This window comes from Desmodus rotundus, chromosome 9 (genome assembly GCF_022682495.2).
Source record: "Desmodus rotundus isolate HL8 chromosome 9, HLdesRot8A.1, whole genome shotgun sequence".
Taxonomy (NCBI): domain Eukaryota; kingdom Metazoa; phylum Chordata; class Mammalia; order Chiroptera; family Phyllostomidae; genus Desmodus; species Desmodus rotundus.
This window is the reverse complement of record NC_071395.1, coordinates 79,338,183-79,362,508: the sequence shown is the minus strand read 5'-3', so window position 1 is coordinate 79,362,508 and position 24,326 is coordinate 79,338,183. Positions and strand designations below refer to the sequence as shown.

Genomic DNA, 24,326 nt, shown 5'->3' with positions numbered 1-24,326 from the left:
TGTACTCACCATGGCGTAGGATTACCAACACCCCACCCCACACCACAGCACCCCCGGCCCGCCTCCGGAGAAATGAGGTGGTACTTTAAGGGGAGGGTTAGCCAGCCAGACTCTAGGGAACAGAGGAGCGGCTAAAAGCCAGTCGGAAGCAGGGGGCGAGAAAGGGGCGGTAGGCGAGGTTAGGAAAGTTGTAGGGTTGTAGTTGGGGGCGAGGGAACAAGTGCTGCGAGAGGGAGGAAAAGCCAGAAACCTGATGCGTCAAAGACCCAGGGGCCCACAGGTTTGGATGTTTGCTTTGCTTCCTCCGGTGGCTCCAAGGTTACACATTAACCCCTGTGGGGCTCCTGGGTCAACCAAGTCCCTCTCGGTTTCTAGGTGAGAGCACGAGTGTCCCAGGTGAGCAGATTTCACCCTTTGTGCTTGCTCCCGCTCCCCTGGGCAGCTTTGTCTGCCGGCCAACACCGGCCTGAGCCCGCAAGGGGCCCTCCTGGGGCTCTTCTAGTGGTCCTTCCACGTGGGCAGGTTTGGGCACCCTTTTGAGGGATGTGATGAGAGCAGAAGATAAACACCCCATTCCTTCCTTATCCATTCGTAAATAGGGACGCTATCCCTTAGCTAATCACCATCCTCTTGCTCCTTAACTGAGCTTTTATTGACTTGTGCAGAGCACGAGGTGCCAGGGAGACACCTGTAATTAAACTCACTTCTGGTCAAGACCCTAAACAATCGTACTAACCTCTGGGCAGAAGCTTAGAACCTATGGGCCAAACGGCTGTCTTTCCTCTTTTTCCTGACGCTTTAAGATAGTGGTCCACTTCACTCCCATTTTCCCTTGCGGAGGTTCTCCCTCGCTGACCGTGGAAGGCAGGTTACCCTGTGGCAGCATTGTGTCTGTGCAGCTGGGGGCTGAGAGTGCTGAGGAGCGCGGTGTTCACTAGTCGGGACAGCCTGGAAACCATGTCACATCCTCCGTAGGTGAATCAACTTACACGTGTCGGGGTTTCGCTAGTCCCTCCCTAGGCAAACACGAAACTAACCGGGCTGCCTGCCCCATAGACCGAGAGCGACGCTCTTTTCAGTTTTGGTAGAGTTTGTGCCAATGAGAATTTGCTCTTTTCCAAACAGTCACTAGTGGGCAAAGTCGGGGGCAGAGAGAGGTTGGTCCTCGCTTCTCACCCTCACTTGACCTGCGCAGGGCACCTCTCGCTTTAGGAAGCTCTGCGAGGGGCGGATGAGGCCCTGAGTGTGGGGAAGGTACAATACAGGCCATTGCGAAGCGCGCCAAGAAATGGCATATCGCCCCGCCCTCCCTTGGACCCTGGAAAAGCAACCCCGCTGAACCGGGTTGCAAGAACGGTGAAAAATCGCAGAGAGATGAGAGGCGAAACTGACACCTAATTGCACTTGCAACTCCCAGCAATTACATTGCAGTGTAGGGGGCGTGGCTCTAGAGTGGGCGGGTTCGCGCACGCGCTGCGTCTGGGTGTAGGGGGTTCCGGAAAAGTGAATGAGAAATGAGATGGAGAAGTACGAGCGGATCCGAGTGGTGGGGAGAGGTGCCTTCGGGTGAGCCAGGGCTCTGGGGGAGGATATTACTCAGGGAGAGGGAAAGTAAACCCCAACTCCGTCCGCGAAATCGCTGCCCGGTTAGCCCCGCCCCGAGGCGTGAGCTCCCACTCTGGGAAGCCCCGCCCAAGCTTCCGGTCCAGGTCCCTACTGCGAGACTCAGCTTCTAAGGAGGTCACGCCTTCTACAAGCCTTTGCGCCCCCGCAGAGTTCTGGTGTTAGACGACGGACTCATTCATTCAACATATATTGAGGCTCTTGGCGATGGGAATACACTTAAGAACAGGCGTAATCTTTTCCCCCTCAGTTTACAGACTATAGGAAAAATGTACAATATACAAGACATTGTTAAAGCAGTTATTAACAAGCTGCGAAAACACGGTATAACGCCAGAGAAGTATTTTTTGGGGGGTGATCAAGAAAATTTCTCTGAGAGGTGAAGTTTAAAGTCAAGGCTTGAGGAATGAGTACCAGTCTGAAGGTGAAGGCAGAACTTTTCAGGTCTTCTTCACATGGGAAGAAATTCAAAGTATTCAAGGAACTGAGAAAAAGTCTGGTGTAGTTGGAATATAGTGTTCAAGGGAAAGAATGCTATAAAATGTGGGGACGGGGCCAGAATCTAGCCTTAGGCTCAGGTAAAAGATGTTAAATTTATTTGCAGTGTAAAGGGAAGAGGTTTAACCAGAGGCTATGTTCTTGATATGATTTGCATTTTAAAAATATCACTCCGGCTGCTGTGTGGAATTTAGATTTGAGGGTGACATTTTGAAGGCTAGCACAGTCTTTTAGGTAAGAAATGATGGCTTTGCCAAGAGTTATACCAAAGGGAAACAGATGGGTTCACAATGTTTTGGAGGTAGAGACAGGATTTACTGATGTGTTAGTGTGAAATGGAGGAAGGGTTCTGGCATGGTTTTTAGGTGTCTGACTTTAATAACTGGTTAATGGTGGTAATATTTTTTGATATGGAAGAGACTGAAGAAGGAAAGGTTTTGGGGACAGGAATCAAGAGTTTTTTGAATTTGTTAAAATTTAAGATGCTTGTGAAACATTCAGGTAGAGATGCAGAGTAGATAGTTGGATATGTGAGCCGGGCTCAGAGGAGGGGTCAGAGCTGGAAATACAAAGTTGATATTTAGATGACCATCTTATAGTCCAGTCATTCAGCAGACACTGGGCTCCCGCTATGTGCTGAGATATGTACTATATTATACACTGGGGATATAGTGGTGAACAAGAAAGAGCAAGAACCCTGCTTTAAAAAAAAAAAAAGGTTGTGTTTATTTATTTTTAGAGAGAGGGGAAGGGAGGGAGAAACAGAAACATGGATCATTTGCCTCTCATGTGTGCTCTGATGGGGGACAAACCCACACCGCAGGCGTGTGCCCCAACACAGAATCGAACTGGCAACCTTCGCCTTGCGGGAGGACGCCTAACGAACCGAACCACATTGGTCAGGGCAAGAACCCTGCTTTTGTGGACACTGACCATAGACTTGAAAGAGAAATAATATGAATGGCTTCCACTCACTGAGCATTTTCGATGTGCCAGGCACTGTGCTAAATGCCTTATATGTATTTCCTTATTTGATCACCTCAACAACCCTGTGAGGTCAATTCTGTTTTCCAGATGATGATGTCACATAATCCAAGACCAGATAATTAGTAGGAGGAGGAGCCAGGATTTGAACCCAGACAGTTAACTTCAGCGTCTGTGGAAACTTAAAGAGATGAAGACTAATTTTGCCGCATTGGGCCTGTGGTGAAACTGAGTCTCAGATAAGCTAAATGACTTGCCCAAGGTCTCAGAGTTTGTGGTTAGTGCTCCCCATTCCTAAACTCAGTGTTCTGTGCACTTAGATGCCCTCAGTCACTATCCAGCCACCAGGTCTTCCCAGCCTGATATGTGGCTGGAGGCCAGCTGGCACCCACTGCTGTACTGTATCCTCAGGATTGTGCACCTGTGCCTGCGCAAGGCGGACCAGAAGTTGGTGATCATCAAGCAGATCCCAGTGGAGCAGATGACCAAGGAAGAGCGGCAGGCGGCCCAAAATGAGTGTCAGGTCCTTAAGCTGCTCAACCACCCCAATGTCATTGAGTACTACGAGAACTTCCTGGAGGACAAGGCCCTCATGATTGCCATGGAATATGCACCAGGTGGGCCAGCCTCCTTGCACTGGCCTGGCTCCAAGGGCCTCTCACCTCTGGGACAGACAGACACAGATTAGCCAGCTTCCCTCCTTAGAATAGGCTTGGCTGAGGGTCAGAGGTAGAGAATTCTGACCCCAGTCACGTGATGCTGGGAGGCCCTTCCTCTGTCTGGGTGTTTAATTTCATAAAAGGAAAGTCTCAGGCCTGGAAAAGATTGGATCTTGACTAGTCCCTTGTGGCTGCAGGCGGCACCCTGGCTGAGTTCATCCAAAAGCGCTGTAATTCCCTGCTGGAGGAGGAGACCATCATGCACTTCTTTGTGCAGATCCTGCTTGCACTACATCACGTGCACACCCACCTCATCTTGCACCGGGACCTCAAGACCCAGAACATCCTTCTTGACAAGCATCGCATGGTTGTCAAGATTGGTGACTTCGGCATCTCCAAGATCCTTAGCAGCAAAAGCAAGGCCTACACGGTACCTGGGCATGGAGGGGACCTCACGGGTGCTGGAGGTTTTGAGGGCCAAGGCCCACTCTGTAACCTTATCTCCCACCCCAAGATTTTGGCTCTTTAGCCCCTGGCTGGGTTGTCCGTCAGGAGGAAGCATTTTGGCCTGCTTGGGGGAGAAACTGTCTCAAAGCGGCTCTGTGGGCAGAGCTCTTGGTCTTCCCTCCCTGGGCTGTAATTTTATCTTCCTTCCTGCAGGTGGTGGGCACTCCATGCTACATCTCCCCTGAACTGTGTGAGGGCAAGCCCTACAACCAGAAGAGCGACATCTGGGCCCTGGGCTGTGTCCTCTATGAGCTGGCCAGCCTCAAGAGGGCCTTTGAGGCTGCGGTGAGTAAGCAACCCCAGGGGGACAGCCCGGAAATCTCTATCTCCCTCCCTCTGAAGTCCCAGGCTCCAACTGCTTCTGTGATTCTTCTGTGTCTGAGTCATGTCTCCCTCATCGGGCTGGTGGATTACACCAGGGCAGGGCTGTGGCTTCCTTCAGACTATGGATTCCTGAGGGTAGGGCTGGGGTCCCCCCTTTAACCTGAGGGCTCTTGCCCTGGCCCAGTGGCTCAGTGGGTTGGAGCATCATCCTGTGCACCAAAAGGTTTCAGGTTTGATCCCTGGTCAGGGCACACACCTAGGTTGTGGTTTGATACCTGGTCAGGGTGCATACAGGAGGCAGCCAATCCACGTTTCTCTCTCACACAGATGTTTCTCTCGTTCTCTCAAATCAGTGAGCGTGTCCTCAGGTGAGGATTAAACTGAGGGCTGCTGAAGGCGGGGCTCCCCCATCAGCTTAGTGACCCTACTAAAGTCAAGACTTAACTTTTCCCAACAATCTGGGGTTTCCGAGGACATAGCTCCCCTATGAGAGGTTCTTGAAAGCAGGGTTTGGGTCCCCTAATCCCTTATTTCGGGAGTCCCTTCACCAGACTGAAGGCTCCTGAGCACAGGGCTGTGGCCATCCTTCGGACGAGGGGCTGGGGCTGGAGCCACCTACGAGCCTGGCCTGAGGCTCTGGCCAGCCCCACAACTTCTGCCTTCACAGAACCTGCCAGCGCTGGTGCTGAAGATTATGAGCGGCACCTTTGCACCGATCTCTGACCGGTACAGCCCGGAGCTACGCCAGCTCGTCCTGAGTCTGCTCAGCCTGGAGCCGGCGCAGCGGCCACCGCTCAGCCACATCATGGCGCAGCCTGTCTGCATCCGCGCCCTCCTCAACCTCCACACGGACGTGGGCAGTGTCCGCACGCGGAGGCCTGTGCGGGGAGTGGGGGAGGGAGCCCTGGGCAGCAGGGGCCCCCCAGGGGGAGCACAGAAGACTGGGGCATAGGGGCCCTCAGGACAAGTCCTCCACTCCTGTGTGTGGGAATACCAGGGAGGGTTGGTCAGTGTCCTAAGGCCCCCATCTGTCCCACAGGGCAGAGAAGTCCCTGGCCGCTGGGCCACCCCTGGTCCCAGGCAGCACAGGGAGCAGGACCACCAGTGCCCGCTGCAGGGGTAAGTCCAGCTGACTTTCCGGGTCCCCTTGGACACCCTGCCATTCCCACCAGTGTAATAGGCCTGATGAGCTGCTCCCACAGGCATCCCCCGGGGACCTGCTCGGCCAGCCATCCCGCCACCGCTGTCGTCCGTTTACACGTGGGGCGGGGGGCTCAGCGCTCCTCTGCGGCTGCCAATGCTCAACACGGAGGTTGTCCAGGTGGCTGCCGGGCGCACTCAGAAGGCCGGCGTCACACGCTCTGGGCGCCTCATCCTGTGGGAGGTGAGCAGGCTGGGGTGGGCCTAGAGTATGCCGAGGGTGTGCCATAAGAAAGGGGGTGCTCAGGCTCCATGCCCTCCCCTGCCTCCTCTGCAGGCCCCGCCCCTAGGTGCGGGAGGGGGCGCCCTCCTTCCGGGGGCAGTGGAGCAGCAGCAGCCCCAGTTCATCTCACGTTTCCTGGAGGGCCAGTCAGGTGTGACCATCAAGCACGTGGCCTGCGGGGACCTCTTCACAGCCTGCCTGACTGGTTCGTGGAGTTCACAGACGACCCCCACCCCCTGCCGTGGGGACCCCTGCTATCAGAAGGCCCCCCAGAGCACCTTCCCTCTTTGCCTGTCATTTACAAACTGCTCAATTAATAATGCTTCTATCTACTAGTTATTAAGCACCAGGTGTTTACTTACACTACCTCTTTTACCCTTCACAATAGGCCTGGCGTGGTAGTTACAGTATCCCATTTGACAGGCCTGGAAACTAAGGCTCAGAGGCTAAGTCACTTATCTAACGTCACACACTTGAGAAAAGAGACCCCTGTCCTTATCATTCTTCCAGCCTTAGCCTCCAACTAACTTTCTCTTGCTTCCCCAACCCAAGGTTGGACTGGTCTCTTTGGAAAAACAGCCTAATCTCTCTCCCTTCCCTTTGCCCAACTGCCCCTCCCAAGACCGAGGTATCATCATGACTTTTGGCAGTGGCAGCAATGGGTGCCTAGGCCATGGCAGCCTCAATGACATCAGCCAGGTGGGTGCTGCGTGTACCTTGAGGAGGAGGAAGTGGGGGAGATGGCAAGGAGCCTGTCTGAGAGCTGACACCCAGGTTGGGGGCAGGGGAATCTTCAGCAACCACAGGTCCCTCCAGCTCCCAGGCTGCACCTGTTCTGGGCAGCATTAGGGGAAGTACAGAAAGACCAGGCTTCCCCCAGTGGTTGCAGAGGTAGTTGGGGGGGGTGCGGGGGAGATTAAAGAAGCAGCCATCTCATGGAAATTTGCAGTTTCCGACTTTGCCCCTACAGGGGATGTTGTGCCCAGGTCCCTTGCCCACAGTTTCCTCTCTTACTCTAGCCCACCATTGTGGAGGCCCTGCTGGGCTATGAGATGGTGCAGGTGGCCTGTGGGGCGTCTCATGTGCTGGCTCTGTCCACTGAGCGAGAGTTATTTGCCTGGGGCCGCGGAGATGGTGGTAAGCTCTCTACCTGTTCCCGCCTCTAGCTCCATCTCATAGCACCCCCTGGCTATGCTGTGTTCCTCTTTGCACCCACCTTCCACCCTATGGCCTGTTTTCGCCTCCCTCTTTTCTCTCCAATTCCATTCATTTATTCACTCGGCAAACCTTTATTACACACCCACTGCGTGCCCTCCCTTGTGCCGGGCGCTGAGACAAGATGATTAAGACGGCACTTCCTTCAGACACTTCTGAGGGAGAGCTCATCCACCTGCAGTTTTCACCGCGGCCCTCTCTGGGCCAGGCATCAGTCTGGGCGTTGAACTACAGATGACTTAGATGCGGTTCCTGTCCTCTTGGAGGACTCTGATGGGGGGAGAATGACACATCATCATGACGGAGGACAGAGAGCATCAGGGCCCCACCCAAGGTCCAGAGGTGGGGGAACTCAAGGAATGGCAAGGGACTCCACCTGGAGGAGCAGTGGTGGCACCTGGACAGGGCCTTAAAGGAGGAGGAGGATTTTGACCACAGAGAGCCAGGGATGGGCATTTCAGGCCGAGGGGACAGCCCACGCTGTTACTGCCTCCCCGGGAGTCCTCATCTTGGCGTCACCAACCCTGAAGCTCAAACTAGCCCCACCCGGGCTTCTCCTTATAGGCCGGCTGGGACTAGGCACCAGGGAGTCCCACAGCTGCCCTCAGCAGGTGCTCGTGCCACCAGGACAGGAGGCCCAGCGGGTCATTTGTGGCATTGACTCCTCCGTGATCCTCACTGTGCCTGGCCGAGTCCTGGCGTGTGGGAGCAACAGGTAAGCAGGTGCCCCAGGATGACTTGACTGTCCCCTCGACACCCTTGGCTGCTAATGCTCCATCTGTCATTGCCTACCCGCCACCAGGGATTAGAACTGTGGAGGACTGAGAGTGCTGTTGGTTCAGCTCAGGGTGGGATCTGTCGCTTGGTGCATCCACTCCTGCCCAATAGGTGGAGGTAGGACAGTCTATACAGTCATGTGGGCTTGGCTTCTGGCTCTGCCCTCAGATTCAACAAGCTGGGCCTGGACCACCTGTCCATGGGGGAGGAGCCTAGCCCCCACCAACAGGTGGAGGAGGCCCTGAGCTTCATGCCACTAGGTTCTGCACCCCTGGACCAGGAGCCCCTGCTGAGTGTGGACCTGGGCACTGCTCATTCAGCTGCTGTGACAGGTGAGCAGGAGGACCTGAACAAGGAGGCAGGAGGGGGACTCTGCTGGCCTCTGGGACCTCAGTTGAGGCACCCCTTTTCTTCCTTTCCTCTGTCCTCCCTTACAGCCTCTGGTGACTGCTATACTTTCGGCAGCAATCAGCATGGGCAGTTAGGTACCAATGCTCGCCGGGTCAGCCGGGCACCTTGTCAAGTCCAAGGCCTCCAGGGCATCAAGATAGCTATGGTGGCCTGTGGGGATGCATTCACTGTAGCTATTGGAGCAGGTGATTAGTGGGCCCAATGGGGGCAGATAGGGGTATGGGCAGGCCCATGGGCAATGCGGGGGGTATCATGCTCGGGTCTGCCGAACTCAGCAACCTCATCTTGGGACCAGTACAGCAAACTGGGAGAACTGCTGCTCACTAAGCTGTGTCCTTTAACTTTTTCCCTCTTTGGGACTTTCTTTGGCAGAAGGTGAAGTATATTCTTGGGGCAAAGGGGCTCGAGGTCGACTGGGAAGGAAGGATGAAGATGCTGGACTCCCTCGTCCAGTGCAGCTGGATGAGACACACCCCTACACAGTGACTTCTGTGTCCTGTTGCCATGGAAACACTCTTCTGGCTGTCCGCCGTGAGTTATAAGTTTTCCCACCTCATCCACATGGGGTTAACCCAGCTGGCTCCTGCCCACACTCCCATCCCCAGTGGTCACAGCCCAAATCACTAAAAGCATCTTTAGTCCTCAAATGAATGAAAGCAGAAGCTGTGGGGTAAAACTGAGCTTCCTGCCTGGGGTGGGCACTTTGGGGCCTCATTAAAGGGCTGCCTTCACTGCTCCCAGGGCCCAAATGCATTTTTCTCCTCCTGCCCCTAGTCCAGTTTAGCTTAAACCTGTTTCGGGTGTGGCAGAGTCCAGGGCCTGGTGTGGAAGGGGGAGCCCAGGTGGGTGATGCTTGTTGGAGGCTCTGCCCTCTGGGGGGCTGCAGAGGTTTCTCTTTTGTCCTCTCTAGCCATCACAGATGAGCCTGTCCCCCCGTGAGGCGGCTGGACACACCTCTGCACCGCCCTGCTATTGCTTCTCTAAATGCTCTTGAAAAGTACAGGTGCCTGAGGCACGATTGTCCCCGCCCATGGCCCCTGGATTGTGTCCAATGGGGTACAAGAACTAGTGAAGCTTCTGAGCTGCTTTTGGCCCTGAATGTGTAAAACTCAACGCACCCTACTCCCCAACACCTCAGTTTTTCCTCCCCACCTCTTCTTCTCTTAAGTCAGTGCCCACAGGGTCCAGCTTGCCCAGAGTTGGAAGCCAGACCTAACCTTTGGAAACAGGGTGGTCTTCAAGGCCTTGGCAGAAAAAGGCTGGAGATGGATTGCCTCTACCCAGACCCTGCCCCTTCCCCTAGCCCTGGTAGAAAATGCATCCCTGGTGCCCACTGGGACTGCAGCTCAGTGCTTTGGAGCAGGACAGGCAGAGCCTGCCTGGACTGGCCATTCCAGCGGCCTCGCCTGTGCATTGCCTGGGGCAGGGAGGTCCTAGGGAGCTTACGTCAACTACATGTCACCTGGCATCCCTGCTGAAGGTTGCCCCTCAACCCTTGCCATTCCTCCAAAACAGGTTGGGGGAAAGGGTAACTGGCTGGAGCAGACCAGTTTCAGATGCCTGGGAAGTAGTGCCAATAAAAACATCAGCTGCCTGCCTAGAGTGTGGTCTCTTCACGAGCGGGAGTGGCTGCCCAAAACCCTAGAGTTGGGCTGGGTCCCCCAACTCAACTGCAGGGCCATGGTCAAGGAAAGAATGTGGGCGCAGCCTAAGGCTGGGGCCAAGTTTCCTCTGGCCCAGCGCCCAGCCCTGCCTCCCCTCCCCAGCTGAGCTTCCAAGATCTGGTTGCCAGGCTTTGGCTGCCTAGCACCTGGAAGCTGGAGTTCTGGGCTCCTGGGCGACACGTGGCCCCCGAGAGCGAGAGTGAGTGAGCTGTACACCCAAGAGAAGTGAACCTTTGTAGTGCTGCGTAGCCGGTCCCCTGGGACCCCCCACTCCCTTCACGGCTCTGGGAAGAAGCGGAGCCACAGTCTCCCTTCCCAAGGGGAAAGAGGAGCCCCTGCTTCAGGGAGGGAGCAAGCCCGGCCAAGTGCCGACCTCGAGCCGCGACCTCGCGGGTGGGAGGGAGGCACGGCTGGCACTGGCGCTAGGACCCAGCGGGCGCGGTTCCGCCCCCTCTTCCGGCCTGCGGGCGGGCGGGCTGAGCGGCCGGCCTCCGCCAACATTCGGTGCCGCCCGGAGCCGGGAGTGCGGCCCGAGCGAGGCGCGGGCTGTGGGGCCGCCGCGTGCCCGGCCCCGCTCGCCCGTGCCCGCCCGCTCGCCATGCCCGGCTTCGACTACAAGTTCCTGGAGAAGCCCAAGCGACGATTGCTGTGCCCGCTGTGCGGGAAGCCTATGCGCGAGCCCGTGCAGGTTTCTACCTGCGGCCACCGTTTCTGCGACACCTGCCTGCAGGAGTTCCTCAGGTGCGGGCCCGGGGTAGCGGGGATGGCGGGTTCGGGTGCGGGGCACTCCGCATGGGGAGGGGCCCAAGCCGGAGGCACACCGGGCCTTTGTCTGCATCTGGCCCCGGTGACCTAAGGGGCTCCCACAGTGACATCACGGGGCGGCGATGACGTCAGGCCCCGAAGGAAAACCCCAACACTACTAATCCGTAGGGTTCTGGGTGCCATGGGCTCCCGCGCCAGGTCTGAAGAATTCAGCGCCTCTCTGCAGATTGGTGGTGGGAAAAAAACGCCCTTTCTGACCGGTAGCCGGCCCTTCCCCCTCACCTGGGAGCCACAGCGGCCTCATCCTTGAACTTTGAATCCTCCCAGGAAGAGAAGGACAAACCCTCCCTCCAGCATTGCTCCTTAAACCTCCGGAGTTTTCACCCATTTAACTAATCTCTTTTGATTCTTCGCACATTACAAGAATGGCAGCTATTGTTCTCCCATTTCACAGAAAGATTCAAAGAAAGGCTACGACTTGCCGACTTGCGGTGGTCACACAGTTTCTTAAAGGCTTATCTGGGATTTGAGTCCCCGCTGCTGTGGTCGCACAATAGAGGGAGGACTGTGATGTTTATCTCCCCTAAAGAGGAAGCTTTTGGGTGTCCCTTCTGACCCCCTGGGGGTCTTGAGTGCCTTGGATTGTCTATAGATGTTAGGGAGGGTGGGTTCTGGGTGCCCTGTGGCCTTGGATCGTCTGTCCGCGCTGGTAGCTGCTCAGGCCAGGTGTGGGGAGGTTGTGTCCCAAGATCACCAGGGGAAGCCGAGTCAGCCACTGCCATGTGTCAGGATGCCGTTTGCTGAAGGGTGTCGCCAGGAGAGCATCTCTGGGGTTCCTGCCTTGAGTGCACCCTCCCTCCCTCCCTCCCTCCCTCCTTCCCTCCCTCCTTCCTTCCTTCCCCCCTCTTTCCTTCCCTCTGGCTGTCCGCTGCAGTTCCTAGGCTGGCGGAAATCTCAGCAGGCCCTTTGTTTTCTGTTCCCCCGAAGCCTGGGCCGGCTCCTGCCCTCACACATGCTCCTGCACACGCCGCTGGGCTGCCCCCTCCTCCTTTTCCCTCACCCTCCTCCCTCCTGTGTACACACATACTCCCCTACCGACACACAGCCCCATTGTCTTCTCCAGTGCCCTTCCCCAGCCCTCTGGTTTCCAGATGAGGCCAGCTGAGCACCCCCCCCAACTTAGCTGACCCACCCCCACTGCCTCAGGGGAGGATCCAGGAGGGGGCTGCCAGGCCCCTTTCCGTCCACCTCCTCTGCCCCTCTCTGCTGCTTCTGCCCCTCCTTCTCCCGGAAATCCCCTTTTCCTCTCCCACAGCCCCCTCCCCCCATCCTGTCTTTCCCCCTGGGCCTGGGCCTCCACTGCACAGCCTGGAGCAGTCTCTGCCCCTGCCTCCTCCTTTCCCCTAGTGCCTGAATTTTGCTGCTGAGGCCACTGGAGGGAGGAGGGAAGAGGCGGTTGGACGGGCTCAGCCCCTCACCACCACACCGTCTCAGCACCACACCGCCTCACGATACAGTGCAAGGAAGGGTGTCCGCAGCACTGGCAGGAAAGGTTGTCCTGGCGGGGCCCCCCAGCTGCCCAGGCTAATCTGCCCAAAGCCTGGGGACTTGCCTCAGTCCCCTCCTTGTCTCCAAAAGCAGTAGTCAGCACATTCCTGAAGCAACCAAGCAGACCCCCCTCCCCCACAGCCCACCCCTTTTAACCCACTCCTGCCAGTTGGCCCAGGAAGGCTGGTTGCCTCGTGGGCATGGGTGTGCCTGGGCATGTATTGTTCTCTGCATTGTTGGCATGGCCAATGGTAATAGTGGGGTCCGGGAGAGAAGGTAGGTGCCAGAAATACTTTGGGCATCTGGGGCATGAACTGCCCAGGTCCTGCGAAGTGCCATTATTGACAGGGCCCTGTGTGGCCTCTGCCTCTGCCTGAGTCCTGCCTGCCTCCCACATAACTGACTCAGAAACGCCATGCCCGAGGGCCTTCAGTCCTGCTGGGTGAGCCCTTGCTCTGCCTAGGCCACGGCAGGCATGTTTGACTCGTCCTGGCTAGGGTCAGCAAGGCCATGCAGGCAGAAGGAGGCATGCCAGCAGGTTCCTTGAGTGCTAACTGCCTGGTGGGGGTGGGTGGAGGAGAGGGAGGGCAGCGGCAGCGGCAGCGGCAGTGGGCTTCAGAGGTATGCTGTGCGGAGTGTTGGCTGTGCCTGCCTCGACAGTTCGCCTTGCCCTAGCCTCTCTTCTGTGTGCTGTGTGGTATAGCAGAACCTGCCTGCACTGTGGGATCAGACAGACACATCCAGGTGCCGCTTCAGCTGTGGCGTCCGCTTTCATCCAGAAAATAGGGATATTCAGCCCCTTCTCAGAGACAGGTGGTGAGGACTGGATGGGAGTGTAGTAAACACAGTGCCTTGGAGTGACTCTTTCCTCTTCTTTGCTTTAGGAGACACACCCTCATAAGGAGGGAAGGGATGGGATAAGGTGGCCCCTAGCTGACCTTTGCCCAGGGTTCTTGGCTGGGCACTCTCACGGGGGTTGGGAAGCCTTGGCACTTAATCTCAGGCCATCCCTGCTCACCCTGCCTGCCCCCTCCACGCCATCAGCTTTTCATCCAGCCAATGAAAACTGGGAGGAGGGGATGGCTGGGCTGCCTGTTCTTTCCCAGTCCAGCTGCCATCCTGGGGGGAGGGGTGCCAGCTGCCACCTGTTGGCCAAATGCTGTCTGAGGCAGCTGTCTCTGCTGCCACTGGGCCCAGAATTCCCCTCCCCAGGACAAGAGCTGGGTTCATCTGGGGGCCTGGGGAAGCTGGTACCCTCAGGACTCTGCCTGCCCTCTCAGGTGGGGCTGGCTAGGAACCGGTCTGGTGAGGGAAGGAGATGGCCCTGGTTGAGGGGGTGGAGCCTGAGGTTCTCCCTAGTTAGTGTGGAGCTTTGACCCTGTCCCCTCCCCTTTCACAGTGAAGGAGTCTTCAAATGCCCTGAGGACCAGCTTCCTCTGGACTATGCCAAGGTGAGTCCACTGACCCAGGCAGAGGCCCAGGTACATGCTCTTGCCCTTGGTGGAGGGTGGAGCTACTGGCAGCCAGTAGGCTCAGGGCCAATGTCAACCTAGTGTTTCCGAATCATGCACCCCCACAGAAGTGGCCTGTTCCCTCCCACCAGGCCAGTTTGCAAATGAGGCCCATATTTGCCCTGGAGGACAGGCACTGTGCCCAGCCTATGGGGGTGCACAGAGGTGCTCTGTGCCCACAGGAAGTGCTCCCCTCCCCTCCAGGTGGCAGGCCAGACCTATGGCTGAGGACGAGGACCCTTCTACCAGAGGGAAGGAAGCAGATAGTTTGGGGGCTGCCTGAGACTAAGCAGGCTGACTGGCTGCCACTCCAAAGGGAGTATCACATGCAGACATGTTGGGGACCCCGGGATCCAACAGTGGGGCAGATACTGCCAGCTGTGCCCTGTATCCCTGGGCCCAGAGGGGACTGTAGCCCAGGAGAGGTTTTTATTGGCTCTAAGGTAGAGCTAGCCTCTCTAGTGGTAGCGGAGGAAGTGGGGAATGTAGCCGGCTCTGACCCCGACAAGTTTCTCCCACCCCCGTCCCCAGATCTACCCAGACCCAGAGCTGGAGGTACAGGTATTGAGCCTGCCCATCCGCTGCATCCACAGCGAGGAGGGCTGCCGCTGGAGCGGGCCACTTCGCCACCTACAGGTGAGGCTCTGGTGAGGGTGGGGACTCCCCTTCCCTTGTCAGGCACTAACCACAGTCTTTCCCACCAGGGCCACCTGAACACCTGCAGCTTCAATGTCGTCCCCTGCCCCAATCGCTGCCCCACCAAGCTGAGCCGCCGCGACCTGCCCGCACACTTGCAGCACGACTGCCCCAAGCGGCGCCTCAAGTGCGAGTTTTGTGGCTGTGACTTCAGTGGGGAGGCCTTTGAGGTGGGTGGGGCTTGGCTGAGGGTAGAGGAAGAGTGGGGCACCTAATGGCCCGGGGGCCCCTTGACTCAGCCCCTCTGGCTTTTCCACAGAGCCACGAAGGCGTGTGTCCCCAAGAGAGTGTGTACTGTGAGAACAAGTGTGGTGCCCGCATGATGCGACGGCTACTAGGCCAGCATGCCACCTCTGAGTGTCCCAAGCGCACCCAGCCTTGCACATACTGCACCAAGGAGTTCGTCTTCGACACCATCCAGGTGAGGCCCGTACTGAGCTGGGCCTGCGGGGTAGGTAGCAGGGGGGCAGGCTACGACTGACCACTGTCTCTGCGGCCCTAGAGCCACCAGTACCAGTGCCCAAGGTTGCCTGTGCCCTGCCCCAACCAGTGTGGTGTGGGAACCGTGGCTCGGGAGGATCTGCCAGGCCATCTGAAGGACAGCTGTAGCACTGCCTTGGTGCTGTGTCCATTCAAAGACTCCGGCTGCAAGCACAGGGTGAGATGCCCCTCCTCCTTTCTGTCAGCCTCCTTCTTGGCCCTTGAAGCCTCAGACATGGACACAGGGGCCTGAGCCCTTGGTGGTCCCTGCTCTGCAGCTCTGAACCTTTCAGTCTTTCCCCCTGCTGCCAGCCTCCTCTTTATCGAGAGCTGGATACCTGCCACCCTATGTACCCACTCCTCCCCTCTGCTCTGGGTCTGCCCCTACTGACAACTCTCTTCCTTTCCCCCATGGCCTGGGGCTTTGCCAACAGTGCCCTAAGCTGGCAATGGCGAGACACGTGGAGGAGAGTGTGAAGCCCCATCTGGCCATGATGTGTGCCCTGGTGAACCGGCAGCGGCAGGAGCTGCAGGAGCTGCGCAGAGAGCTGGAAGAGCTGTCTGTGGGCAGTGACGGTGTGCTCATCTGGAAGATTGGCAGTTATGGGCGACGGCTGCAGGAAGCCAAAGCCAAGCCCAACCTTGAGTGCTTTAGCCCGGCCTTCTACACACATAAGTATGGCTACAAGCTGCAGGTGTCTGCGTTCCTCAATGGCAATGGCAGTGGTGAGGGCACACATCTCTCGCTCTACATCCGTGTGCTGCCGGGTGCCTTTGACAATCTCCTTGAGTGGCCCTTTGCCCGCCGTGTCACCTTCTCCTTGCTGGATCAGAGTGACCCTGGGCTGGCCAAGCCACAGCATGTCACTGAGACCTTTCACCCTGACCCAAACTGGAAGAATTTTCAAAAACCAGGCACTTGGCGGGGCTCCCTGGATGAGAGTTCTCTGGGCTTTGGTTACCCCAAGTTCATCTCCCACCAGGATATCCGCAAGCGAAACTATGTGCGGGATGATGCGGTCTTCATCCGTGCCTCAGTTGAATTACCCCGAAAGATCCTCAGCTGAGCACACACACGGCTACGGGAGAAAGGGGGTGGGACGTGACCTCTGTTAGGCACTGGCTGAACCTGGAGAAGAGGGCAGGACCCTCTTTCAGCTGCTTCTGCAGCCTAGGTTCTGTTACCCTATCCTCCCTCCCCCTTTCCTTACCACCCTCAGGTGCCTCCTATTGGTGCTTCAGCCCTGGCCCCTGTGGCGAGCAGGTCTTGGGGGTCGTCAAGGGCTTGGAAACAAGTGATCCTAGGACCTGTCTCCTCTCCTGGGCGGGGCAGACATGCCTTGGTGCCAGCCACACACTACCTGGACTGAGGTGCCTGCTGGTGCTATGTCCCAAGAGCCATAGGGGTGAAGGGGGAATTGGGTAAAGAATCTGTCTTGAGATCTGATTTCTCTTCCCCTTTCCCCAGCTGTACCCTCTTTGGTTATTTATTTACTTAGTGCCAGGAGGGCGCAGCAGGGGATCCGTGATTTTTAATAAATCCTGAATTGTATTTATTAATATGGTTCCAGTCTGACTCATCTGTGTTGGTTAGGGTCCCGGAAGGCTGGGCCCAACGGTGAGCGCTAAGGACCAGTCCGAGATAGGCTGCAGCCATCCTGGCACCAGGATCCAGCTGCCCCGCTGGGTCGCCCTCTGGTGGACGACAGGGAAGTGCATCAGGCTTTGTTTGGATGAGATGCCTGCGCTGCCCTCTGGTGGTTAGACGGGGAAGCTGCAAGTTCCGAATATTACAAAGTTGGAATCTCAGTCCACCAAAGACGAGTGCCTCTGTCCTGGGCAAGTCTTTCTTGGTCTAGTGATAGCTATCACTTATTTAGTAGTTTCATGTGGCAGACACTGTAAGCACTTTACCTGAGTTATTTCATTTAATGCAACAGTCAAGTTAAATAGCTTTTATCACAATAGAAGAGCCTACCTTAGCAGGCTGTAGTCAAGATTTAATCGGACAAAGCATGTTCCCAGCACAAAATAAGTGCTTGATGAATGTTAGCCTAACTCCAAAGTCCAGCCCACATCCAGAGACTGAGCTGAGCAAAGGGGCCTTCAAGGTGTACGAGGCAATTGGGTTTTCTCATCCATACTCATTTGGTTTTCCTATTAAGCCTCAATGGATGCCTGTGATTATCCACACTTGACTGATGAAGTAGGAACAGAGGAGTGAATTGACCTCAGTGGGCTTTGAGCTGGTTTGGTGCAGGACCTGGGTTTTAAGCTCCAGCGATCCCTAGTAGTGATCCCTAGTAGTATAGCTCCTTTTAATTTTGCCAATAGTTGGATTTCGGTTTGGATCCTTGCTGTGCTTCCTTTTTGACAGATTACTTAGGTACATGTAGGGCATCTTTGCTCTCACTGGTAGAATTTGAGTAACCTGTTCACCTAGATTTGTTGTAAAGATGAACCAATGAGTATAAAGTACCTTAATCTTGGCTGGCCCTGAGCAGCCCTATAATGGAAACATCGAGTGAAGGGAAGGTTCAAAGGCTGTAATTCTTTCTTGCCTTCACCACATAGAGCTCAGGTGAAAGGAGCCCTTATTAGAAAGTGACAGGAAAGGACAGCCTTACACAGCCAGCCTGGGAAACCAGCTTAGCCTTCAAAAAGTCAAATTCACTGACCTAGGGGGTGACTCCGGCTCTGACTGCCTTTCTGATAAAGACAGCCCCTTTACCAGATAAACCATCTTGGTACAGGGATGCCTGGAAGCTGGAGGGGATAACTATGGGCTCTAGCAGAAGAAATGCCTTCAATTAAACGCTTGCTTCAGGCAACAGGTGGAACCAACTTTCCAACAGAAGCCAGGCACTCTGGACCAAGCTTGAGTTCTCTCTACTGGCAAGACCGCCACCACAGCATTCCAGGAGCGTGCCTCCCACAGCTGTGTGCAACAATAGGGTATTGCAGTCACCTGCACACCCAGGCCTGGACCTCCCAGCTGTTGCAGGTGGTCATGGTTGCCTTGTGTAACTCGGGCCACGTTTTGCAATCAAGTTTGAGTTGCACTCTCACCTCTCATCTACACTACCTCTGTGACCTGGGGCTGACTGCAGGTCTCCTCTGACAGACGTAACAGGGCTTTCTTTCACAGGGCTGGCATTGAGTAGGGAAGGAGGGAAAGCCCCTTCACAAGAGGGCAACCCACAGATACAACTATGCCCACGAGGGGAGAGTGCTTCCCACTCCAACAGTATTCTGACAGCCAACCACTGACTCCTGCTAAGGGTCTGATTCCACCCTCATCGAGCCCCACGTCTTGTAGAATCTTTCCTTTCCTCCATCACTGTGGCCCAAATCCATACTTGACAGAAGGGAATGGGGAATCTAGTTGACCCCTGAACACAGGCTTAAACTGTGGATTTTTTCAATAAATACTGTAAATGTATTCTTGTTTTTAAACATTTCCCCTCCTGATTATAAAGAATACAGCATATACTACATAGAACATACAAAATGTGTTGACTTATTGGTAAGACTTCTAATCAGTAGGTTATTAGTAAAGTTTGGAGTCGTTATTTTCAACTGTTTGTGTGCAGGGCAGGGGGGGGGGCGTAGGTCCCTCCAACCCCTATGTTGTTCAAGGATCAACTGTAAATAGCTCTTTTTTTGAGTAACCAAAGGGCCACTTTTCATGTTAGATTAGAGCCCTTAATACCACCTCTGTCAGAGGCCCTCAGAAATTCATGTTGGAGGCAGAAGGAAGGAACATTTAGTCTTAAATGGCTTATTAACAAAACACTAATTTTCCAATGACCTATGGCCCTTGGAGTGAAAGTGGCAGCACACTTCAGATCTCCACCAAAGGGCGCCAAACCATACTTACCCATCAGACCTCAGGGCACAAGCAATCCTGCCTAGGGAGAGGTCCAGCCAGCTGGGCACCTCCTGGGGGTTGACCGAAGTCTACTTTTATGCCTGACAATCCCCCCAGCACCTGGTCTGCAATAATGGACTGGGAAGGCTTCTGAGTGGGATGAATGAGTCCCCCTCTTAAAAATGAGGAATTACTTCCTTTCTAGTAAATGAGGCGTTACAAACCACTATAAACAAATAGGACAAGATTGAGAGGTTTTCTTTCTTTTTACTGGTTTATAATAATCTTAAAAACCCCATCACACCCATAAACCACCACAGGTGAGAAGATGAGGGAGGTGGAGAATGAATGCTACAGTATGTGGACAGCTGGGGATCCTGGTATTCCCTAGGGGCAGTGTGGGATGGAGGCAGGAATTATGGGTAGGAGGCCTTGCTTTGGCCTCTTATTGCTGGTTGGGGGTTGGCTGGCAGAGGGATGGGGGCTCAGGGTGAACTAGGAAACATCTCACACCAAAGGCGAGGGCAGTTAAGAGTGGAGGTGGGGTCACAGTACATTTTCCATGCAGATTAGGGGTGAGAGTGAGAGCTTCAGAGACTTGCACCCCCACACAGGAAGAGATGGGTTTGAGGTTTGATTTAAAGCCCCCAACTTGGTGTCTGGTCCAATTTCCTAAAATGGCAGCTCACCTTTCGGGGAGAGGCATTAGAAAAAAATCACAGCAAAAATATCTGGTTTGAAGCTCAAGCAAGGGATAAAGGGAGACAGTAGTGCTCTTTCAATTTAACTCAGAGAAGCAAGAATCGGGAGGGGGCCCTGGGTGAGATGGCGGCCAACACCTTGGGAGAAGGCATTGCACCAGGAGCAAGAGGCGCTCCCGAGGGCTCAGGGACAAGGAGGTACCAGTGTTCACAGACGGCAGGAAAACAACCGGGAACAATAAATTAGGACTTCATGTTGCTATCATTTGGCATAACACAATCAGGCATTTTTTTTCTTTTTAAATATAAGGCAACTTGCCAACACATAATTTAAAAACTGGTCTTCAGTCACACTGCTTCAGATCACTAGAGAATTTCTGGCTAAAGAACAGTGGATAGTATATAATAAACAAAACCCAAAATCTTAAATAAGAACATCAGCTCACATTCCCCAGAGACAAGAGGAAAAGTAAGGACTTATTTGGTTAAAAAAAAAAAAAAAAAAAAGGCAGAGCCCAACTATGCATCTTTAACAGAAGGGAGCAAAAATTACAACAGAACATAACCTAAGTTTAAAGTTACAGAAAAGTTTAAATTTCTAGCCAACTGACTGTCACTTGGGAATGAGATGCAGTGAGCATGGAGCGGGTATGAGTGAAGGATGGACGAGGGGCAGGAGGGGCTGTTTCCAATGAACGCCCGTCTTCAGCTGTTAGAACCACGCTCATTTGGTAAAGGAAGAATTCAAAGAGCTTAAGGCTTTGTGTTTTTCTCTCTTTCTCATCAAACTGAGGGGTTGCAAAAGGAGGTGTCTAGAAGGTGAATGTCCCTGTGGGGCTACTCACACACAATGCTACTCAAACCCACACTGCACTCATACAGAAACATGACATCGAGAACTTACAGTGTAGAGCAATACTCTTAGCCAGTGTAGAGAACCAAAACGCTTTTTTTTTTGGTGTTTTTAATTGCAAACTCCAATGTGATCATCCCTTATCTAATTCCTCAAGATCAATTTTTGTTTTGCTTGTCTTTTTGAGGGGGTGGGGGATGAGAGCAGCAGGTGAATTAGGAGAGGACAGTGAGAAAGGGGTCTTGGCTGTGCTGGACGGTCACTGAATTTCTCTAGGTTTGGAAAAGGGAGTCAGGAACCAAGATGCCAACACAAAGATACATTCCCCTCCCCATGTCTCAAGATGGTGGCCAAGTGCCTGTAGGATGCCCTTGAGAACGGTGGCAGGGACAAGTTTAGTGGCTCTGGAATCAATGTAGATGTAAAACAAAGCCTTGAGGAATGGAGAGAGGCTGAGAGGAGGTGAAGACTGGTCAGTTTTGATTTGAAGTCTTTGGGATGAATAAGGAAGTAGCTTCCAGAGCACTTGAGAAGTCTGGCTTCTTAGTCCAGATAAAGACAAACAGGGAGAGGCCTAGCTTAGGGGGCCGGGCACCTCGCCTAGGGCCCTTAGCCCACCACAGTCCTAAGGGAAAGGCAGAGCAGGAGAAAACAGGAGATGGCTGGGGGAAATGCAAGGGGATAGAGGGGTATGGGCATTGCACAGGGCTGACTCACAGGCAGGCAACTAAGAAAAAAGCCTGGGACTGGGACTAGGCCCTAACATAAACCCAAGAGTGGCCTGGTGGAGGGGACAGAATGAGGACACAGAGGATCCCCCTCTGTTCTGTTAGATCCCACCAAATTCCCTTTCTTAAACATCTAAGAATGATCACATTGGAGCAATAAAACTTTGAAACTATCCAATTACTCAAAAGTAAGACTAAACCTAGGAGGGGGTATATGATGTGTAGCTTGTGGAGGGCACCGGGGCTACCTATCTATACCCAGGGTGCTGAATATGAAGACTTCGACTATCTGTGGGGTCAGGGGCTCGGTTGCCAGGGGCTCGGTGAGCCTTGCTCAGCATGGCCAGGCTCTGTTCTCGGAAGCAGGCCTGCTGGAAATCCCCACTTAGGTAATCCACTGTTTGCATCAAGCTGTTCTGGCTTGCCACTGGACCGCCCCCGGTCCCTGCTCGGTAGTGGGCCCCAGCAGCTGCCACACAGTCGAGGGGTGCACCCGTGGGCTGCCCACCATGGAATGGCATGGTGAGGTCCTGAGACCCCGAGCTGTCGCTATTGGGAGTGGGCAGGATGTTATTCCACAGGGGTTGGAAGTAGTGACCATTGGGGTAGGCCAGTGGGGCTGCCAGGCCGTTGACTGGTGGGGATGGGGTTGGCTTCTCCAGGGGTGGCTTCAGATGGAAGGACTGTGCCAGGCAGAGTTCCTGCTGGTAGGCAGGGGCCTTGCCCACAAAGCCAGGCCCTGCCAACTCACGTCCTGTCGCATGCTTGCCTGTCAGGCCAGGGGCTGGCGTCCCACCAGCCTCACTGCACATCTGTTGTAGGTGGGCCAGCTGATGCTGGTTCCAGGTGACTGGCTTGAGGTCGCTAGGGTAGCCAGTGGGGGCTCGAGGGATGCCCGTGGGCAGGTTGACAGGGCCTGCAGCAGGCAGAGCGGCTGTGGCCGCGTGGGTGTGCTCCATGGGATTGACCACACATGAAGGCATTGGTGTGGGGACGCTGTGGGTCGACACCCGGGTGCTTGCATTGATGAGCAGACTGCGACTAATGGGGCTGGGGTTGGCGATCTGGCCCTCACACACTGAGGTAGTGCTGATGCCTGCCCTCGTCTGGCAAAACTGGTTGATCTGGTGCACAATGCTGCTCAGGTCCGGGGGCTGGCTGTGCTGCAGGGTGGCCGCCATTGAGAGGGGGATAGTTGAGGTAGACACGGTCACATTCGGGGGGGCATCTGAGTCTGGCATCTTCCGGCCTCCATGTAACAAGGGATTGGGGGGGTGCTGGAGACCTTGGTGAGACAGACCCTGAGGGTGGACCAAGCCCTGGGTTTGGACCAAGGGCTGAGGGTGGCCCAGGCCCTGAGGCTGCTGGAGGCTCTGAGGGTGGGACAGTGCCTGGGGTGGCGGGATACCCTGAGGGTGCTGCAGCGTCTGGGGAGGGGCGTGGGCCAGGGTCTGTGCATGCTGCAGGGCCTGCTGGCGGGCCAGAGCCTGGGCCTGGGGGTGGGCTAAAGTGCTGGGTGCCACAGTAGCATAGGGTGCCACCGGGGGGTTCATGATGGCCTCAGGGAGCAACCGGGCTCGCGTGCCGTCAAAGTCCTTGAGTATGCTTTTGGCTGGCACTTTGACAATGGCAAGCAGGCCTGCCTTGGTGGCAGCCTGAGTCGGGTAGGGGCTGTAGCGCTGGGCTGATGTGTCGAGGCCGTTCACAGTACGACGAACGTGTTTCCGCTGGGGAACCTTCACACTGTTGGGGAAGATTTTTATAGTCAGTGGGTTGTTTGCGACCTTCTTAGCATACGCGTCCAATTCGGCTGGGGTAGGACAGTGAGCAGTTCTCATTTTCTGTGTAGTGTCCCCTAGAGAGAGAGAAGGGGAAGGAGAGCAAAGAAGGAGAGGGAGCTCATCAGTGCCAAGCCAACCAGTCCTAGATTTCCCTTTTTCAGGCCTAAGGTGGAAGAGGTGGGGGCTAACTACTGTCAATCCTAGTCTTTGTTTCAAATCTAGCCTCAGGCCCCACAATAGCCGCAGTGCTAACATTTAGTCAGTACTTACATGGGTCAGGGCTTGTGCTAAGTGACAAGCTATCTCAACAAATCCTTGCTACTGCTTTAGGAAACAGGTACTATCATGACTCTTATTTTACACATGACGTCACTGAAGGCAGGAAAAGCACAGCAACTTTCACAAGTCCAGTACCTGGCAGAGCCAGACCGTGGCCGGTTCTTACAGAGGTAATCAGGAGTTGTTATTCTCCTACATGGAACTTTCTCCAAGTTCTTACCAGTCCATACTGGCCTGGGGGTTGACAGCTCTAAGCAGAGCTGCTTGCCAGAGCCCTCAGTCCCTTCCCCCAGGACATCCTATCCTGGTAAAGGGGGCACCCAGAGTGACTACTCTTCAGTCTGCAGTGGCAGTGAGGCATCAGCGTTCTGCTCAGTCGTGGCAGCTGGGGTGTCGTGCTCACTGGGCGGGCATCCTGGCACAGCAGACAGGATGCTTCTCTTTCAGAAGCAGAGGAATAAGCTGCCAACATCATCCCCCACCCCCACGTCACAAGTTCACTTTTGTTTACAGCTTACTCTCAGCCTGACTGGGTGAAGATCAAGAAGCTTTATTTATTTCCTTGTGGGGGGGTGACAATAATGACAGGGCAGCAGGGAAGGAATTTGAGAAGAAAGGATTCAGAGAATCTTTAAGTCCTGAGAGCCAAAAATAGTCTGTATTGGCCCTTGTCAGCTGTCACTTTCCAAAATGAAAGAGGAAAAACCTGCCTTCCTTTGGAGACTGCGGAAATACCCACTCAATGCATTTCATTAATGTTAACAGTCTCTTTGTTCCCATCTCCAAGGGCCTCCCACTGGGGGGCTCCAGCGGATGTTGTGCTTCCAGTCAAAAAGGAAAAGGTTCTGAGAACAGAGCTCTTTCAGGAGGCCAGAGGCTCCTGCAAGGGGCCTCTGCTCCGTTACCCCTCTCTCTGAGGGAGGGTCTCCCTTGAGTATATACAGAAAGTGCTTACTAAAGGCCTGCTGAGTGAGTAAGTACACAAACTGCCCAAAGCAAAAGGAAAGGTGCTTGGCTGGGAGCCTAGG

At 54.9% G+C, this 24,326-nt stretch overlaps 3 protein-coding genes across 13 annotated transcripts in view; 2 read left to right on the top strand and 1 right to left on the bottom strand.

The window, feature by feature from the left end:
• The first annotated feature begins 146 nt into the window (after positions 1 to 146).
• On the top strand, positions 147 to 10,326 carry NEK8 (NIMA related kinase 8). Of its 6 annotated transcripts, none has more exons than XM_045198914.3 (16): positions 347 to 396; positions 3,196 to 3,382; positions 3,517 to 3,722; positions 3,962 to 4,194; positions 4,425 to 4,556; positions 5,263 to 5,471; positions 5,635 to 5,714; positions 5,798 to 5,979; positions 6,073 to 6,223; positions 6,641 to 6,717; positions 7,038 to 7,155; positions 7,798 to 7,948; positions 8,179 to 8,342; positions 8,448 to 8,606; positions 8,794 to 8,952; positions 9,332 to 10,326. In XM_045198914.3, exons 2-16 carry the CDS (start codon positions 3,354 to 3,356, stop codon positions 9,358 to 9,360), a joined length of 2,079 nt encoding a protein of 692 aa, XP_045054849.2. In that variant the 5' UTR covers positions 347 to 396; positions 3,196 to 3,353; the 3' UTR covers positions 9,361 to 10,326. The 6 variants fall into 6 exon arrangements, with proteins under 6 accessions (XP_045054850.2, XP_045054851.2, XP_045054849.2 ...); XM_045198913.2 differs by lacking the exon at positions 347 to 396 and adding an exon at positions 1,499 to 1,566 and having other exon boundaries at positions 3,196 to 3,367; XM_045198912.2 differs by lacking the exon at positions 347 to 396 and adding an exon at positions 1,499 to 1,566.
• Positions 10,327 to 10,549: 223 nt separating this feature from the next.
• On the top strand, positions 10,550 to 16,645 carry TRAF4 (TNF receptor associated factor 4). The gene is made up of 7 exons (XM_024564779.3): positions 10,550 to 10,826; positions 13,798 to 13,849; positions 14,441 to 14,545; positions 14,614 to 14,775; positions 14,865 to 15,026; positions 15,108 to 15,263; positions 15,520 to 16,645. The coding sequence occupies exons 1-7, from the start codon at positions 10,684 to 10,686 to the stop codon at positions 16,150 to 16,152; spliced, it is 1,413 nt and encodes a 470-aa protein (XP_024420547.1). The 5' UTR covers positions 10,550 to 10,683; the 3' UTR covers positions 16,153 to 16,645.
• Positions 16,646 to 19,199: 2,554 nt separating this feature from the next.
• The window catches only part of FAM222B (family with sequence similarity 222 member B), a 65,945-nt gene continuing 60,818 nt past the window's right edge, over positions 19,200 to 24,326 (bottom strand). For 3 of the 6 annotated variants that reach the window (XM_053910907.1, XM_053910909.1, XM_053910908.1), the window contains one exon: positions 19,200 to 23,093. In XM_053910907.1, the coding sequence (XP_053766882.1) occupies positions 21,487 to 23,093 (1,607 nt within the window). In that variant the 3' untranslated portion in view covers positions 19,200 to 21,486. Of the gene's footprint in view, positions 23,099 to 24,326 lie in introns of all 6 variants that reach the window. The other 3 variants (XM_053910910.2, XM_071219322.1, XM_053910911.2) reach the window with 2 other exon arrangements.

What these genes read in the sequence shown, in the direction of transcription:
- TRAF4 (XM_024564779.3), top strand. Translation starts at nt 10,684, where the DNA reads ATGCCCGGCTTCGACTACAAGTTCCTGGAGAAGCCCAAGCGACGATTG. An exon ending in TCAGTGGGGAGGCCTTTGAG is followed by an intron (nt 14,776 to 14,864) that starts GTGGGTGGGGCT and finishes GCTTTTCCACAG; the next exon opens with AGCCACGAAGGCGTGTGTCC. An exon ending in ACTCCGGCTGCAAGCACAGG is followed by an intron (nt 15,264 to 15,519) that starts GTGAGATGCCCC and finishes CTTTGCCAACAG; the next exon opens with TGCCCTAAGCTGGCAATGGC.
- NEK8 (XM_024564965.3), top strand. Translation starts at nt 1,508, where the DNA reads ATGAGAAATGAGATGGAGAAGTACGAGCGGATCCGAGTGGTGGGGAGA. An exon ending in GGCAGTGTCCGCACGCGGAG is followed by an intron (nt 5,472 to 5,634) that starts GCCTGTGCGGGG and finishes TCTGTCCCACAG; the next exon opens with GGCAGAGAAGTCCCTGGCCG. An exon ending in CACTGTAGCTATTGGAGCAG is followed by an intron (nt 8,607 to 8,793) that starts GTGATTAGTGGG and finishes TTTCTTTGGCAG; the next exon opens with AAGGTGAAGTATATTCTTGG.